Source organism: Varroa destructor, unplaced genomic scaffold (genome assembly GCF_002443255.2).
Source record: "Varroa destructor unplaced genomic scaffold, Vdes_3.0 BEIS01000001.1, whole genome shotgun sequence".
NCBI classification, from domain to species: domain Eukaryota; kingdom Metazoa; phylum Arthropoda; class Arachnida; order Mesostigmata; family Varroidae; genus Varroa; species Varroa destructor.
In genome coordinates, this window is record NW_019211454.1 from 74359317 (window position 1) to 74378052 (window position 18736).

At 40.4% G+C, this 18736-nt stretch overlaps 1 protein-coding gene across 5 annotated transcripts in view; it reads left to right on the forward strand.

Annotated features, from left to right (window-relative positions):
- Window positions 1–18736, forward strand: part of Lrp4 (LDL receptor related protein 4) — a 193807-nt gene that overhangs the window by 71729 nt on the left and 103342 nt on the right. For 3 of the 5 annotated variants that reach the window (XM_022792578.2, XM_086981607.1, XM_022792601.2), the window contains 2 exons: window positions 13099–13269; window positions 15066–15182. The exons of 1 other annotated variant lie outside the window; for it this stretch is intronic. In XM_022792578.2, coding sequence (XP_022648313.1) covers window positions 13099–13269; window positions 15066–15182 — 288 coding nt within the window. The remainder of the gene's footprint in view (window positions 1–13098; window positions 13270–15065; window positions 15183–18736) is intronic. One more of the 5 variants, XM_086981611.1, reaches the window with a different exon arrangement.

Sequence of the window (18736 nt, forward strand, 5' to 3'; positions counted from 1 at the left end):
TATGCTATGGGAAAGGTAAACAAAATTGAAATGTTCATTTTCCATTCCTTGGCCAAAAAAACGCACGTATTTATCGGAATTTAGTTATCGCTGCTACAGGGCCGATGCCAGTGTGACCCCTTAGGATAAAAGATGAACGTCTTTCAACATATCTTAAACAAAGAAAAAAAACATAGACAAACAAATTTTGTTTTTTTAGTAAATAAACAGAGCGTCATCTAATATGAGTTTCTGAATCCGAATCGTGGATCCGATACCAGGAAAATCTTTTTTTGCAGAATTGGAAGGGCGGCAGCTGCGCTACGTGAAAAGCGATTCAGCTTTCTAACAATGAAAAGCGTTGTTTTCGTTAGTAAAACACACGCCGTCAGGGTGATTCAGGACACTATCAGACAATCGCGGAGTGGGGGTCGTTGGCGCTGCCGTCATAGTCACGTGATCGACGCGCCCCCTAACTACTCTTTGTTATAGCATCTTCAAAATTCGATTGACACCGGGCCTTCATCACAATAAATCGAGTTAAATATCCTATCCTCTCATTTTTTCGAGCCCCATGATAAATTTTATTAAACACGAGGTTTATCTTGTGCACTGTTACGCTTCCTAGATCTAACTGTTTCGAATTCACCATCCGGTATCGCCGTTAGGCATCCTGTTAGCCGGCTCGCTCCCAGCACGAAGCGAAATTCTGTACGGACGTGCACTTAGATCGCCACCCGTCTTTAAAATTATCTGGCAAATGTGTTATTCATGAAGCTTTTATGGGGATTCGCCTTTTAGATGAACAATGAAACAGGTCTCATTTGGTAAGTGTTGGTTTCAACGCCGCATTGTCCAGTCGACAATATTTTTGGTACTCTACTCAGGCAGCATGATAAGCGTGATCACTTATTTACCACTGGTTCTGGTGTAACTATAAATAAAGCTCTCCTTCCCAGCGTTCTGGCGTGTCCTGCCACTATCCTCCCATCCAGCTATGCGTTTTAAGGGATTCGTGCATATATAGTGGCGCACTATTAGGCTGGTTCTGGTCCCTTAGTGATTGTAAGGGTGTAAAATAGATCTACAAGAAGCGGCGTAAGGATCGCCTGTACAACAATCCCATTATTGTGCAAGTCATATGTGACACCAGGTTTATTAATTATATATACAACAAACACAGAAATCAATTGAATGCTTCTAAAAATGGTATTCTAGACTTTAGGTAGATTTAAAATACGATCTTTAACTGCGCTTGACAAAAGCCAATGTCTGATAATCTTTCTATGACGAAATCTGATTTTCCCTTTAAAAACTACACGTTCATGTAAAGCTTTACTCAAATAGCCTTCTATAGTTCTAAATTGCAAAGATGCTTAAAGGCTAATATGATACAACCCGCTTATCGGTGCAACACTTTAGCTTAGAAAATCGGTATTTACATTAGTTTTTTTTACGACCTTTGATATCTCCGTAAAGTTCTCAACATTGTGGATAAGCCTGCTGAGTGCATTAAAAACCATCTTGTTTTTACAAGAGGTTTTGTATCCTCTTAGCGAACCTCTAAAATCAGTCTCTGGAGACTATCATACTAAGGGATTTATTTTTCCAATGTTTCGTCACCGCCCCTTGTAAAAAGTGTTCATAGTTGTGCTGGAAATAATTGGCGGGATGTCCAACTGATAAATTCATTTGTGAGCGTCCTATTATTAGAAAGAATATACACCCGGTGTAGCTATAAGCCACACGCTTGAACTTTATCCTTCACAGGCTGCGTTTGTGGATTAGAAAAGCGTGCCGAAGTTCTGTTTGGTATAGTGCTATTTGAAGACGTAAAAAATTAAAATTTGTTTACTGCCCGTCGAGCTTTATCAATTTCTCCAACAGGTCGACGGACATACTAGCCGGGTCACACTGGGTACAAAATAAAATGAAAACAATGTATGATGCCGCCTGCCACAGCGATCTAATAAAAAGGCGTAATAATGTGTGATAACTGGCGGGGAAACTAAAATAGAACCTGATTTGAAGGTCAGCATGGCGATCAGCTTTTTGAGAGAGCAAGAAGCTTTGAGTTTCAATCGCTCATAAAAGTCTCTCCCGATTTAACTAACTGTATGAAGGTTCTTGTAGCTTATTGAAACGCTCACTAATAACAAGTCATTGCTGTAGAATATTCCTGGAAGGCGCAATGTAGTGCTCTTTTGAATCTTTATGCTGAACATCTTAAATGAAATGGGTAAGTGTATAATATCTTCATTTCCTAAAACTAGTCAGACGAATGGAAGTGCCGCAACGATATCATACGAACAATAAGCTCTGGCAAAAATACAGATTGAGATCAATCATAGATAGGTAAATCCTGGCTATAGGCAGTATTTATACCGAATACAAAATTAATCCGTTCAAAATTCTTTCGACTAATTAGACTAGTATGTTTTTAGTATTTTCTGTACACCAATTTACTTGTATACGATATCAGGTTATCCATTTAAAGACGACGGTCAACGCGGTCAGAATGAATGCCAACTGAAAGTAGCAAAGTCAAGAGCTCTGCAGTATAATTCAACCTAATCCCTGCACGGGGTTTTAGGATTTAGTGCACCGATTCTAAAAAATAAACGCGGCTGAAACGGGGACAAATTTCAGCCGTGTTTATTTTTCCGGAATTTCCATGTTTGGTGCAGCTGGGGATACTGCTCCCGCCAGGTTCTTTTTGAACCTCGCATCGGACCACGTATGTCGGAGCCCACTTCGCGCGCACCAGTGGAAATAGGTAACAATCGCTCGATTTGGGGTGCTTAAAGGAAATCGAAAAAAAGTGCTAACAACGTCGTAATAATATGTTACGGTGCAAGCTGTGTGCCACCTTCTATAGCGGCAGTATTTACAAAAACGACATACTAGTACAACAGCAGATAGTCGGTTAGCCGGTAGTATTTGCTGCTGGTCAGTGATTGCACAGCGGCTGTTTCCGCTTGTTTGCTTGTTGTCCAGAAGAAAAGCCTTTGTAAGCTTTCTAGCTCAAATCGAGCAACGGCGTTATTGGTATATGGTAGTATGGGCCATAACATCGGGCTTGGTGTCTTACTGTCACTAGTGTCTATGGATTAAAATACGAGTATCGTGATAACTTTCGTTTTTAAAGAGCTAGGTGACATTTTAAGTTATTTGATACTGGGACGACTGCAATGCAATATAACATATTACCTTCTATTTGTAGCCTACACGATAAGGATCTGCGGGCTGAAGCCTGCGTCTGTTCTGTCGTTCATTAATTTGGTTCGTTCATCTACGCTAACAAGAACTATCGGTTTGAAACACACGGAAGAAGTGACCGGTTGCACTTACGCTCATTCATCTAGATCATCACTTTGCTGTGTACCTTACTGTAGCCAGCTTTAATCATTCTGCCAAGAAGTTTAACTTAGTCTAGCTTTCCGGGACACACGTGAATAAGATCGGCGAACGGTTAACCTCTGGCGGACGACCATGAGCCACGTTAGCCTTCGGCCGGTTTTCAATAGACATTGCCAATGATGGTCGGGTGAGCAATTTATTTCTGCGTCATCACTTCCTTCTCTCCTGGGTAAAACGATGTGACCTATAAAAGATTTGCCATTTTTAAATATATTTAACATGTATTGCATTCTTATTCATCTCATGAACATCTATCGCTTAGCATTAAGAAGACCCTTATTACATAAAACACTGTAACATATTTTCCTTTTCCGAAAAGTGTTTTCGACCCGAAAACTCATTGAGAGTTAGCCCAGCTCATTGAGCGTTTTCGATTGGGACCAAAAAAGTACCCCCTTTATGGACCTCCATGTAAAATTTGCATCTCCGTGGCACTTAAGTGAAAAAGCCACCACATTTAGTTTGCGGCCTTTTTCGAATCGAAATATCTCGAAATATCTTCGAAATATATAGAGAGGCATATTAGATTTTGAGATCTATCGATTATTTGTAAGAATCGGTTTCAGTGCCTTGCGTAAGAAAACATGTTTCCTACATTTTGGTCTTTATCTCAGTCATTTTTCAGTAAATATTTTCGAAGAAATTGGGTAATAAAAATGTTCGTCATGTCAACCGCTATAAATTTTTAATTGACCCTTATCATAAATTCGTTTGAAGCGCTTGAAAGTAACTCAAAACGCATTTTCGTCTTATCGTAAACGTAGGTAAGGCAAACCTTCCTAGAAATGTTTAGTTTTCGCACCGAAATACTTATTTTATGTGTAAAAACATGTAAAATATTTTAGCTCAGTGAGAGCTTTCGAGTGGTATCATGCAGGCATCAATATAAACATTTGGCTAGCATGTTGCAAGTGAGAAGAATTTTCGATAGAGGTTTGACCAAAATATAGTCCACCTCAGCCCCTACAACTTTTTTGTAAATATATACAAGAGATTCCTGCAAAAAAAAAACCCTGAAAAAAGCAGTTATCGCGAAGAACGATCAGTTTACCTAATTTAATATTACACTCCATAGGACGAATGAAACAAGATTATCTCTGGAAAAAGTCCATTTATCTAATCGACTTCATCTTCGCGCAGCTCTTTCCTGGATGAAACACTGGCGATGCCAAAAATCTACCCAATCCGACAATTTTAAGAGGACGATTTTGATCGTACAGACAAACATACAGAGACATAATTTTGGTTGTATATAAATTTGTCAAGGCTCTCAAACGTAGCTCCTCCCTACGTATTCTAAAACTGGTAGGATTAGCATTAAGGTAATACTGCTTGTCATCGATGACAGACATGGCGCGGTTCATCGTAACAGTTAGCAAGTACACAATGTCGAGGATAGACGTGTAATGTTGGGCTGTGCGTTTTAAGGGGTATTGGGGGTTACCCTGGCTAACATATTACTCTCAGTCTATTTTTAGCACGGTCCCTCAAGCTGCCCCATAGTGTTGTTTGCTATCTATATAACGCTGCGACAAGTGGTGTATGGAACGTAAAGCACACTTAGCACGCTTTCCTTTCAAACATCAGACAACACCTACCTAAATATTCCGAATATCATTCAGTTTTAAATTGGTACACTTCTGTCTGACCATGCGTATGAGGCCACCCCCAGTCCTCACTTCGTCCTATCAAAGCAGTGTGACGAACTAGGGTGTCTGAATAAATTATGTCGCGGATACGCACACGTGAATCGCAAAAAGGAAGGGTGCATTTGGTTTTTGGGGTTTTGGCGGTAAGCGGGTGAGACTTAGGACTATGTATAAGAAAACTTTTAAAAGAAAAAAGATATTACTTCTTAAATTATCACGGCGGCGTTCACTGAGCGTAACCTAGGATTTTTAATTGTGCGTCTCGTATATGACCTAGTGTGTATGATGTGATGCTAGTAAAAAATCACGCAAGCTAAGATTTGTTTAGAACGTTAGCCTTACCGAGTTACGTTCATGCATTAATGATATCAAAACGTAGGGCTTGCATCTCGCGAAGACGTATGAATCCTATACAACTGAAGTGCTGCGAACGTAGCGTTCTGAAATTTTAAAAATCATTGTGTCTACCTGGTAAGAATTATTTCTATTCTTGAAATTTGATGTTAAGCTTTAAATTTAACAGGGCATTTAAATCTAAAGTTAATCATTTGATAAGTAAGAGGGCAAAGAACCATGGGACCATGACAAGCTAATATTAATTTGACTGCTACCCGATATCACATTTAAGGACATATATGAATATAAAAAGAGAATTTATGTGCATGTGTAGTCAACGGATGCAGTACATTTCAATGCTGCTCTATCCGTTTATATGGACACAAAGGCTTGGGAGCATTTGATTAACCTAGCATGGCTTATTGCTTGACCATTACGACTGTTCGGCCTATTAAATTCTTTTTTATTAGGCTTAAACAAAAAGTCTTCTCTGCAAAGTCCCTTTGCCTTTCCTGAACTCGGTTGTATCCGATAACTGCAATACAAACATGTATCAGCTTTGTGTTGTCTGTGTTCAGCATGCATATGGGCTAACAGAGGCTATTTAGAGCACTTCTCGTAGTATCAACAGACAACCTAGCTCAGAAATGGGTTGCTTCCGTAGTTCCGCAAAGAAGGTTCGACTGTGTCAAAAAAAATTTAAGCTTATTTCAAAGTTATTTAGCTTCATAGGCGCTTGAGTACTGTCACATAGAAGAGCACTCCAGATCTTTATAGATATTTGTAAATTTTAACTTGTAGTGCAAACTTCTTAATTGACTGCATTCTAAAGCTGATGTAAAATATGTCATCACGAATTTTATTTGACTTTATATTGCTTAGCTTATCCATAGACCTAAACTAGACGCCAAAGGGAAACAGCTTATCTACACGAACATGTTCTCACTTTCTCAAATGAAGCAGTATATCTCACATAATCGCACACATCTTGAAATCTTGAAACCAAGTTACTTTTTCTCACACATTCAAATTTTAGCGGTAAAATTAGTATCCCTTCATGGCCCTTTTTAAAAACTCCGCTTACTGAGCTCTGTCTCCCTTTCAGAAATAGACTCAAACTTGCTCTGCATACTGAAATATGCCTTTAATACGAACACGGTTTTCTGGGTTTATAGTCATCTTCTCAAAAAATCGAATTGTTATCGCCTTCGACAGATGAGCAGTAGGGTTCTGTTTGGGGGACTCGTGGAGTGTACACGCTTCAGCCGAGATTTCCTTAAATAGATTCGCTGTTTTCTGGAAGGCAGACAGCCATCAACGGAGGAATGAAGTCTCGAACAACAAAATCCGCTTCACTTGTTGTGAATTATTTGCGTTACGACGAGCCAGTGCACTCGCTTCGCGATGCCGCCACGCGTCATGGAAAACAGCACGAAGAGATGGAGTCCTCCCCTCAGCGCTGGTAGAGAAGCTTGGCGGGACTCGGCGCTGAACATGCAGCTAGAGCGAGTGAGATTTAGAAGGCACCCCTAGCTTCGCCCAAAAATCTTCCGTTCTCTGTACCCACGCCAGGGTGCTCTTACCAATCATAGCAAATCTTTACCACTTTTCGAACGCAACGGATGCGAACCCGCCTCAACACAACGCATCAGAGACGCCAACAGAGTGACAGTGTCAGAGCGGATCTTTCTGAGGTGTTTCTTTTGTCCGAGTCGCTCACGCCACTGGTCTGTCTGGGGAGCATGTTGGCTGATTGTTAAGAAGTGTCTCTGTCGCCGTGTCTAGTGTGAAGTGAATCATTTCCAGTGTTGGTATAGATATTGGTATTCAAAATGCTGCAAGCTTAGCTTTATTAAGCAATAAAGCAAGTTTTGTGTTCATATGTAGCACTATCAAATGAGAGTTCTAAGGTTTCAGTCAATGACATTTTAAATTTGGTTTCAAACATACAGAATTCTACTTGTCTCTCGCTACCTGCTTGCAAAAGATTCCAATAAAGGCTCTGAATAGATTTCCTAAAAAATATATTCGCAAAAAGCGAACTGTTCTTTCAATATTCTTAAAGTAGAAAACAAAAGTGAATGTGTATTCGTACCTTTGTTCCTGCGTAAATCCAGCTCAAGAAATTGGATAGGCGCTCTAAATGAGCAAAAATATTTGTCAACTATCTGACCGAGGACCACTTGCGTAAATTCGTGTGATTCTAGATCACGCTTCTATATAATCTAGCATTAATTTCACCAATTTCTTCACTAATATAGCGTTTCGGATCGTAGATTGCTTTTGGTGCTGTATCATATACACTGTCTTTGACACAGCTCCACAGGAAGAAATTGAAAAGGAAACAAACTACGGCGGGCGCTCGATGGAACTGTCGCGCATAGAGAGCAGTTAGACCGGGAGTATGGCTTCACACAGGTCTATTGCTTACCATGTGTGCACATAAATTACTTTGACAATATTTGTATTCGTTTTAGTTCATGCTACATTCGGTAACTTCTATTAAAATGAATAATCACCCCATTTGGCTAAAGTGTTGTAACAAAATGGGTCCGGGAGGTAAATGTATAGAAAGCGAATTTTGTTTGATTCTCTGCATGACTTTTTATGATGAATTAACAGTAAAAGTTAGGCGGACTACCAAGCTTCTGGCTGTTTGTTTTTTTTTTATATGCTAAACTTTATTCTCTAATGCATTCAAGATGTCGTGCAAAAAGCCCGAAGAAGACTGATTATCAGCCGAATTACGCTTGATATACTGGGAAGCTTATCACTGTTCTTGCGTACGGGCGTATGGGACGAATCAAGAGTGTCAGATGGAAAATACGTTCTTTCTTGAAATATCTTATAACACGTCAGTACATCTAATTACAAAGGAAGAAAAGACAGTGTGACCCACTAATCAAGAAAAGCTGGCATATGTACTACATGCAGACCTTTTTTAGTCACATTTATTAATGACAAATTCACACTCATTCTTCCTAATAACTATCAAATACCAACAATAAATAATGTTTTTGCAACTTGTTAGGTCTAATGTTTACCTTAACTAAAGTAAATATATGTATGTATGCGTCTGTACATGGACTGCCTGAGGTCAAATGAATGGCAGTTCGCCAGTAGCAGTTTTGTTATCCGCAGTATTTTGGTGGCATCGCAAGCAGGTCAAATCGCAAAGAGCGAGCTATGCCGTGTAAACATCAGTGCTCAGCATCGACGAGGTTGGAGCATTGACCAGCTAACAGTAAACACTTGGACGTAGGCTATAAGGACGGATCGGAAGCTGGTTTCTCGTCCAAGGCTCTTCTTGTCGGCCTGTTCGTGAGCGTCATTAAGGCTGCTCCAACGCCGGCCCCATTCGACCAGCGGTAGATGGCCTACGCAGTGTCCAAAAAATGGACTCTACAGTTCAAATCCATTGCCTATACCCAACGTTTGCTTCTCAACCAGCTTCTGAGAGTAGCTTTCGGATTACTACCAAATAGCGGGTCATCATCATGGCAGTGCGTCTATGTTTCGAGTTTTACGTCCGGTATCGCCATCAGGCATTCCATCAGACGGCTGGTTCCCAGCACGAAACGAACTTGGGCTTGAACCTAGATTACAACATGTCCCTAAAATTAGCAAGCCAAAATAGGTTATCCGCCGAGCTGTTATGGGAACTTACACCTTTACGATACCTAGCGCCCTGCTGACGGTTCTGGGGGTGCTTAATGTCGCGGTAGACGACAATTTTACATTCTTGACAACCTCGCGAAAAATCTGATACTGGGCAAACTGTTTTTGACAAAAGGGTTATTCACCCGAATCACTACTAATTGGGAAATAGGTTATACTACATAGGGTAGCAATATGTGTGAAAGTCCAAGCAAACCTCCTTAGCATTAGACGCGCTCCTATGCTGTTTCCCGCGGGTTTCGTATGCGTCCTCGCGCAAGGTTTTGAGCATGAATACGCGAACTCAGTGACAGGTGATGCTCAAAAACCTAAAAGATTACTTCATCAGGGTGGATCGAGTCCAGATATTGACGGATCAGCATGCATTAGCAAGAAAAAGACAGTATTTGGCATGCCGAGAAGGCTTTACCAGCTTAAGCTCATATGATTTGGTCTCATTAACGCATTCGCGACGTTTCAAAGGCTGATGAGGAAAATCGTCGGAGTACCAAATAGCTCTTGTTTGCCTCGAAGATGTCACAATATTCTCAGTTGACTTCAACACCCACATGCCTTATCTACAGAAATACTCGCGGCCATCGACTCTGCTGGCCTACGGCTGAAAGCAAAGAAATGCACTGGCACAAGTTAGGAGATAATATGTCTTACAGAGACGCGCCTTCTGTACTGATTTCGTCAAAATCTGGAGACAAGGTTATAGACAAAGGCCAGCAGCACCGACATACAGGCAGTGCTGGCCCTGGTGAGCGGAAGGCCTCAGCAGGTCATTAGACTGACGCCGAAACAAAATGCCGCTCTTGAGACCGGCCTCTTAGTAGTGATGTGGATCATTGAAAAATTCCGACCCTAAATATACAAACTGTGAACGGAAAGCATATACGGCGGTAATGGGAAGAAATATACTCCGAAACAAAATGCGTGCCATGAACATAAATAATATCATAATTCGCCGGCAAATGCGGCTCGGAGCTATGATCAGAGGCCGAATATATCGCTGCTTACCAGTAGCAACTTCGTCGTGTGCCGGTATATATACTTGTATATGTATGTATCTCAGGTTAAAAAATAATGCATCTATTATATACTTGACCAAATTTCCAGCTCAGGCGCGATTACCTGTGGTAAATTTCTTGATTGCTATTAGTCTCCAATTAGTGGCGTTGTCTATAACTCTGTTGTCTATCCAGCGTTCTACAGATTACCATGAAGCCTACGTCTGACTGAACCATTAGATCATAGAAACGGGCCAAAAGTTCATTCGCCCAATTTCTGCTTGGATGCAAGTGTTCAGGAATGAAGTATGCTGAAAGGTCTGAAGTTTAGCAACAGAAGCTAACCCATGTACCACCGTTAGTGCAGCAGCATTGCTAGGTCTAATCACTAGTTACATCGTCACCGGCACTGAAGCAGGGGCGGATGAAAGTTCTGTCACAACGCACTAGTACCGCCCCAGGGAAACTCGACTGATAACAAAGGCAAAACTGCTGCATTAACCATCAAACAGGAAAAATATAGAGCGGGGCTTTAGAGCTTCGTGGAAACTTTAGAATAGAAAGCACAGTCACGAAGACGTTGGGTAGCTAGGAGGTGCAGCCGTAAAAAGTGCTGTATTATTATAGCATGCGGTCATGGGGGGCGTAACTGCGCGATAGGAAAATATTAGAAACGTATAGTGCTATTAAAATGTTGTTTCATTTAAGCTGTTAACATCGATGTTGACTCAAAGCGTCAGTGGGTCGGGATAGAACGCGATAATAAAATGATCAAGATAATTAAGATAACTGAAACATGCTAATGTTGTTGACTAACGACTGTTCCATAACGTCAAATGTACATTTCTAACGTAGAAAATGTGGATTCGAACTCAAAAACCATCATAAACACATATCAGCAAAGTACCGCTATCGTCAGAAGATGTTTACCGACGTTGACTCGTTCCCCTTGAAACCATTGTGATGTTGCAATAGGCTTCTCGTTAAGGTGCCCAGAATGATTCAGTTTTCTGAATGTCAGATGTATTCCAACTAAAATCATGTCGAAAGTTCCTGCCGGACCAATAAATTGCAATTAAGCACATTGGCCAAAAGAAATGTGTGGTTATTTTAAAAATCCAATACCCTATTATTATTATTATACCATGTTTGTTTGTTTCCTAGTAACTGCTTGAATTGTTTCTTAGTCTAAACAATTTGCCAGCTGGCATCGGTGTATACGACATTTGCGGTACAGTCCACTTTGCTCGGATGACTGGTGCAGCCACCATAATCATAACTTACATAAACCACTCATGGTTGTTTCAAGAAGCAAATTGACGTTCCAGATATTTTACGTCAACTCTTTAGGTATCTAGGGCCACACGCTGACTGAAAAAATAGACTGACAAAAGACAAATATATCATCTAGTACTAAATATCGATACTCTGTAGTTAAGTTTTTATTTCTCGAAGGTGAAACCACCAATGAAATCCGTTGAAGATTGGCGTAAAATACTATGTTATTAGTGCAATCGAATTCTAAGATCGAGCACCATGAGGGATTTGAATACGCCTAGAAGCGAAGCTCCTATGATCACTAACATCACAGGACAATGCGCGGTTGGCCTGTCGACTCAAAATGAGATTTGTCAAAATACGTGTGATAGAGTTAAAAAATTACAGGAAGTCAAAAGGTAAGAAACTTCCGTGAATACGGCAACCCGTTTTACCTGGCGTGACGCTCAACTTTCCAAATCGATTGTACATGCATCTTACTATTGCTACTGAAGGCCAACTTTCTAAGTGTTTTCACCGATGTTCGATATATTCGACCTATGTGTTCATTTTCGAAGCACAAAGATGTAATCTCTGACAACTGATATTTGGTATTGAAGGACCTTTCTGCTTTTAATATCAAAAATTCTCGGACGACACTTGATCATCTTACGAGTCGTTTTGCCTAGCCAATGGTTTGGCGTAAATATTCCGTAAATAAAAATGCCGTGTTACTACTCAATCTTTTAACCTGCTAAATATATAAGAACAATTCTGTGCAGATATCTGTAATTGCGTTTTGTTCTGTGCAGGGCGAGATATTGAGAAACTACGAGTGGTCGTGCTTTTTGTAATATCCACTCAGTTCACAGAGCGAAAGCTTCTAATTTTCAGCGAATCTATTAAATCTAAAATGCCTTTTAATAGTCATATGACTAGGATTATTTTCCGGCCCAAGTGACAAATTATTTGCCGGCTGTCTTCCTTCAGAGTACCTCTGATTAGTCCTCGTCGACCTCAGATGGCCGATTGGAATGGGGTGCATACTCCTGTTCCAAGATGCTATTCTTGAACTTCTGCGACTAGTTTTGAGCTGTCCTCTCAGGTATTGAGTCCGCAGCACGAGTATCCCGTATTGCTTCGACAGCTGTTTAACATCGGCAAAAAAAAGAATAGTGCCAAAAATGCATCTGGAACTACTGTTTTTTGAGGTTGAACTCGACATAAGATTGCGTACGCTGCATGATGACACTTTGAAATGGCAGACAAAAGTAAACAAATAAAGAGGAAACGCACAATTTTTGTTTTAAGCCAATAGCTCGCGGGCCACCGAAACATGAAAAACAAAAGAAAAAAGATCTTTAACCGTTCAAACCACAACAACATAATCCGATTTTCCGTTTGAGGTTTCGATGACGTCAGCTATGCCGCCGACGGTCTTTGATTAATACAGGCTATGGCCTCACATAATACCTAAAAATTCTGTACAGCTCCCAGACCAAACAAAATAACTTTCGTCCTAATTATAAAGATCAAAAAGTTACTGCCCTGATGAAAACAGATGTTCACTTTATTGCTTGCCGTCTAGAATATCGTCTGCTATCTTCGCAAATTCGACGAAAACAACACCTAAATCGTTATATAGTGGAGAGCACAGGATGCTATTCTGATATTAATTACCCAACTGGTTAATTTGTTTTCTGAAAGGTTTCGATTTGTATTATCGTAGTAATCAGGTGGATTTTTGTTAATTTAGCTGACTTGGTATTTGATCTGATTTTCAACAGTGGTACGCAATTGTAGTTCTTCGGGAGAGTTCGAATGTGCTAACGGACGTTGTATACCTCTTCGATGGAGGTGCGACGGCGAAGATGATTGCGGAGATGCTTCAGATGAGCTTTGTTCTTATACGGTCCCACCCTTCTATGGTGGGTCTTCGTCCGCTAGCGGCAGTAACGGTAAATGTGGTATATTTTTTTAATGTTGACTATATATAACACACTAAATAGGATGTGTAGGAAGGTTGAAACTATCGAATGGTAATTTATTTTGAAGGCTTTGAGGGAGGTAGATACGTTGAAAAAGTTGACTTCAGTTATTTACGTTTTAAATAGTTGTCGATATGTTTTTATGTCTATACTATAATTTGTATATAATTGTCGCAACAACAAAACAATCTGTGGGATAAGAAAGGTGCAGCGGTACAACATACAATGGAAAACGGAAGTTTTTCTGCTTAGGAAGTTGATTCCCGTCCTCCATTTTACTTCTCAATGACTTTTGCCTAAAAATCACTTATTCGATCGTAAAATATACGTGGTGATACGTTTTTTATATTACCCATTATCATGCACGAGCCTCAAAAACTGGTTCATAGGTAGAGTCTGAGTGGAACAACGCTGTTGCAGTTGACGCAGCGGTGGGAACCTGGTGATTCGGTTTGACGGATTGACTTATCTAAATAAAACAACATAATACAGATAACCGTTAGTGTGATATGCCTATTGCTCTACAATGATAGTTTAACAAAACCGATATTGGACTGCTTGGTAGAAGCTTTTCTATGTATGCCTATTATCATGTTATTGACGCCAGTAAAATTGATCTCAAAACTAGAAGGTACGCAGCCTCTATTCTATATCAATTGAGTATGCAAACAATGCATTATATAGAGGCATTAATACTACGTTGTGACGTTTAGATTCGCTTGGGCGTGTAAATATCGTCGGTCCTCTTTGTAAAAATTGTCAGCAGATACGGTTTTTAGTAATGTTCCTTCAAATGATTTTCATCGGTATGACTAAATAATCTACCTGAAAGGAAAGCTGTTCTATGTCAAGGCTGACTACAACGCCCGGAACTACAAGTACCATTGCCACACATTGCTTACGAAGCAAACCGTGTAAAATGTAGACTAATAAACAATTAAAAGAAATTTTGCTCCGTTTATTATCATGCACACGTTTGTTAATTAGTAGTTACACCAGCGTTTTTTGTTAGGATTCAAATACTCTAAACCTATAGATGTTATATTTGCTTAAACCAAAGTTCGAATTAGCGCAATTATAATACTGTTATGAATGATAACAAACGACGCTGAATCCCTTCTCATTACTGATCGATCGACATGGCTTGCCAGTGCGCACGCCAATTCCTTTAAATACACATTAAGCCTTCGTATGTGCCAATGGTACTTTTGGCTTCAGCCAACTGATGGTAGAAAAACGTTCCCTGCCATATGCATATTAGCTTGGCTTAACACACGCTATACCTATGTTCTGATAATTGTCCTAGCTAGAGGTATAGTAAACTAGAGGTCCTAAGACACGCCAGCTACTTGCACAAATAAATCAGTATAGCCAACACAGGACAGCTTTTGTTGTCTTAAGCACTAAAATACATTTTCTCAGATATGAGCAAAACCTGTACATACTAAATAGTTAAGGTTTGTCTTTACGTTCCGGAGACGTATATATACAATTGATTTGTATAGTAGCTACTTGTAGATCAGTGTATAGTCGAATACCCATATTACAATAAGATTAAACTTTGCTGCTGGCATTAGTACTGGCATGAAGTTATTGTTGGAAGTACAGAGATAGGGTGTAACGTACGTAGCCTCAACCAGAAAAAATACTAACGGCTAGGAATCGCGAAGCCTTCGGCAGTTACGTTCCTTTTAGAACATGAAGTTCTGTTTCAAGCTTTAGCGGTGACATAAACATTAAATGAAGTTCTGTTTTCTACTCCATAGGCAAGACTGTTGGTTCGTTGCCTGGATGCCGCGAGTTTCCGTGCAAGAGTGGCTCTTGTATAAAGTGTCCAGACTCGAAGGGGCTTCATGGGCCTTGTGGAGATGGCGCATGCAGAGGTATGTTTAAGGCCAGATATTATGGTGACGGCGCGTACCGATAAACTTAGTTCTATATAGTTTCGCTGCTATTGCTATAGAAAAATGAGGCGTCAGCCAAAAAAAAACACATTAGTGCGAAAAGGGGGCGAATGCTCGAAGTCAGTTAATTCGGAGGTGAAACAAATGGTCGGCTAAACTACAAAGCTCGGGCTCGTCGAGTCAGGTAGTCGAGCGTTCGACAGGAAGTGGAGGGAACTGCGTTCCCGAATGTACCATTCCTCGATTAGTCTAGGTTTGAGCGAACGTTGTAGAGAGCGTTCGTCTACCGCTGATCGCATAGGCGCCTGCTTGTTCTTGTATATAAACTTTTTTACTAAGCCCACACATTTATTTAGTCGAATTCGTCGTGAATAAGATGAAGAAGTGAAATGAATTGGTCGTGGATGTGCATGGCTTATCTATTATAGCGGTTCCCAAGGAACGCACCATCTCACACGGAATAATATTATACGAAGTCCGACGAGAAGGTGAGAACCTGTACAAATTATCCAGAAGGAACGAATTTATGGCAATGCGTCAAATCGGGAAGTTTTTTGACGCTGAAGATGTTAAAACACCGTGCCAGCGTGGTCACTTTGTAAACAACCTTATTTTAGCCTCGTCACTTTTCACGGCGCTCGAAAAGTTGTCTCGTAAGTACCGAATGCTCAGTATTCGTCAACAAGCCCCTGGTTCAGATCATAGGGAACACACATTTGTTGCGTATCGCGCAAGTTTAGGCTGAAGTCGTGACCGTGTGTGCCACTCCAGCAAGATAGGGAGACATGCAGGCCTTTTAGAAATTGTACAACGAGTACTGAAGCACTTTTATATCGGTCCCGGTGTATCTATTCAGGACACGAAGACAGTGACTCAGTGCGAAGGTTGCCAAAGTTTGAACCCTAGGAGAACAAAAGGACGCATTTTCACGCCCACTTGCCGTAAAGAAAACTTTTAACTGAGTGAACGAGCTGGTGCACGAAACGCACGCTGAGGTACGTATGTTGAAGCGTCAAGAAACGTCGTCTCAGCAACGTTCAATTCAAGCAGCATTGCAAAGGCATACAGCGTAAAGAATTCACTGTTTAAGTTGAAGTGGTAACGAAATAGGTTAAAATGTTCAATTCAGTCTAATGTCGCCGTAACAAAATACTGATCTCTATGCTAGGCAAAGGCGATCCTAAAAATGAGAGGTAAAACGTGAACGATACGTTGTGGTATTTACGTTGGAATATCGTACGAACAGATGCTCTCGTTATAGAAAAACTTCTTTTTGTTGCATCTGAGCAACTTTATAAGTTGCCATACTGAAAAGGTCATATACATGTTTCTTAAATCTTAACAGCTAAAAGTCTCATTTGCTACTCAGTGTTTGACCCAAAAGCATTTGTAAGCAAGCTAACAACAGTAAAGTCGGGACCATTAACTGGCTACTAAATTAGATATAATTTATATGGTTGGATGGATGTGATAATAATATTGAAATTTAATCGATCACAACAAATTCAAGATAGTTTTTTCAATGTTGACCCTTACGAAAATGACTGTAATCCGCTCGCGGTACTGGGGGCGGTTGTAAAGTTAACACTATTTAAAGCGTTTGATAGAAGTTTACATTTACTCTAATTAAGACACGGACAGAAGAGGCACGATATTTGCTAGGACAAATCGGCTCAACCTACCCTTCACCTACGTACGACATGTTACTACTACACGCGTGCTCATGTATAACATCATATAGCTTAAGATTGGCTTGATGCACCGCAGAGATTCTGTGCATCAGTATTTAACCAAGTTATACGTAGACTATATATGAGTAAACCAGCAGGGAATTTAAGAATACTATTTGACAATGAATAACGAGTAGTATTACGCTGCCATCTGCCATTGTATGTCGTTCTTGCATACAGATTTATTACTATATACGTTTCAATTGTAGATCTGTTTTTGCTTCCTTCCCCGGGTTTATATACGATCACCTATTTCCTTCAGTTATATATTTCGACCGTCACCGATTGTATCGCGTCAATTAATCTAAATGTTCCATTAAAGGCTCATCTAATTATTACGTGACACCGTATTATCACGGCGTCATCATGGTCTGTCTAAGAATCAATCTGCCATGAAGCTTAAATGATTTACCTGTTATTGGCCTTCTAGTGACCAAGGGCTAAACAAGTTCTTCGAGGCGACAAATTTATTTGTGTATTTATTGACTATTGATATGTCAATAGCAGTCGAAAATGGTGAGAACAGCTGGTGTTCGTTTCCGAACACCGTTTCGCTTCTTTTCCTGTGTCGCTGTGATAGAAAAATAGAAAGCCGATAGGCAGCTTTGTGGCTGCACAAAACTTCACAATTTTAATATATTTGACATTTGTATTTCGGCTTTCATCTGCGACGCTGTTTAGTAGGCTGTAAGCCATTGCGTTTCTTAAGCAGAACATGCGCGCCGATTATACGCTTAATACACACACACACACATATATATATATATATATATATATATATGCAATGGTTTTCATCATTTAGGCCACCTAAGAGTTTTTATAGCTATAACAGTAATTTTTCAGTGCATTTCTGGATTTTCGGGGCTCAGTGAGAAGTTGTTATTATATACATATATATACATATATGTGGGCCAGGTTAGAGGATTTTATAGAAGGATTGACAATATGAAAATGGGGACTGGCAGCCTGGACGAAAATATAGCTAACGAGAGAATCACCTACTTATCTAGCCTGACTGTAAGTATCCATCGATATCTCTACTTCATCCGGTGTTTCCCTCTGACTGCTGCTACTCCTTTCCCCCCTTTCTCCTGCCTACCGTAATACCCGCCTCGAGCAGAGTCAGCCGTAGATGCGTGTCATTTGCTACTTTGGTCGCATAGTCGCAAAAGGATGTGGCAGCTCTGTCATAGCTAAGTCCCCGTTGGCGGTGGTATGTAGGCAGTGAATTGCCGCAGGGAGCGTGGCTCTCCTCACGAAAGTTCTTCATTGCTCTAATATTTTTTTCTACTCATATCTCCTGTCAGGCACGTCTAGCCTTCATGCTACCGGTGCGGTGTTTGCTGCGTAGACTACGGGTCGTTCAGTCAGCTTTACTGTCTAAAAGATGACTTTGATACTGGAGCTTTCTTATACGGTTGCCAATCCGGATAGTGGATCGACGAATGATATTTGAACTAGATTTTGAAGTTTACTTTGTTCGTCTCGCTCGATCGCAATCACGTAAACATCGATTTGTTTTTTGCTGTTCTTCGATCGGTCGATATTTTTGGCCTAAATATTCGTTGGCCCGGTCGATTAATCTACTTGTTTTTTTTCTGAGAGGCGTGTCTAGGCCTCGCATAGTGTGAACAAAAATACAATTGCCTTCTCTCGGGGAGTATGTGTAATTCGTATAAGCAGACAGCGAGTCAGTCTGCATGGTAAGCAGCAGATGATTTACTTGATGCTCAGAGCTAGTGACTCTTACACGTTGCCACGATAAAATATTAATCACCATCTTTTAGAAATTTGCCTGAAACT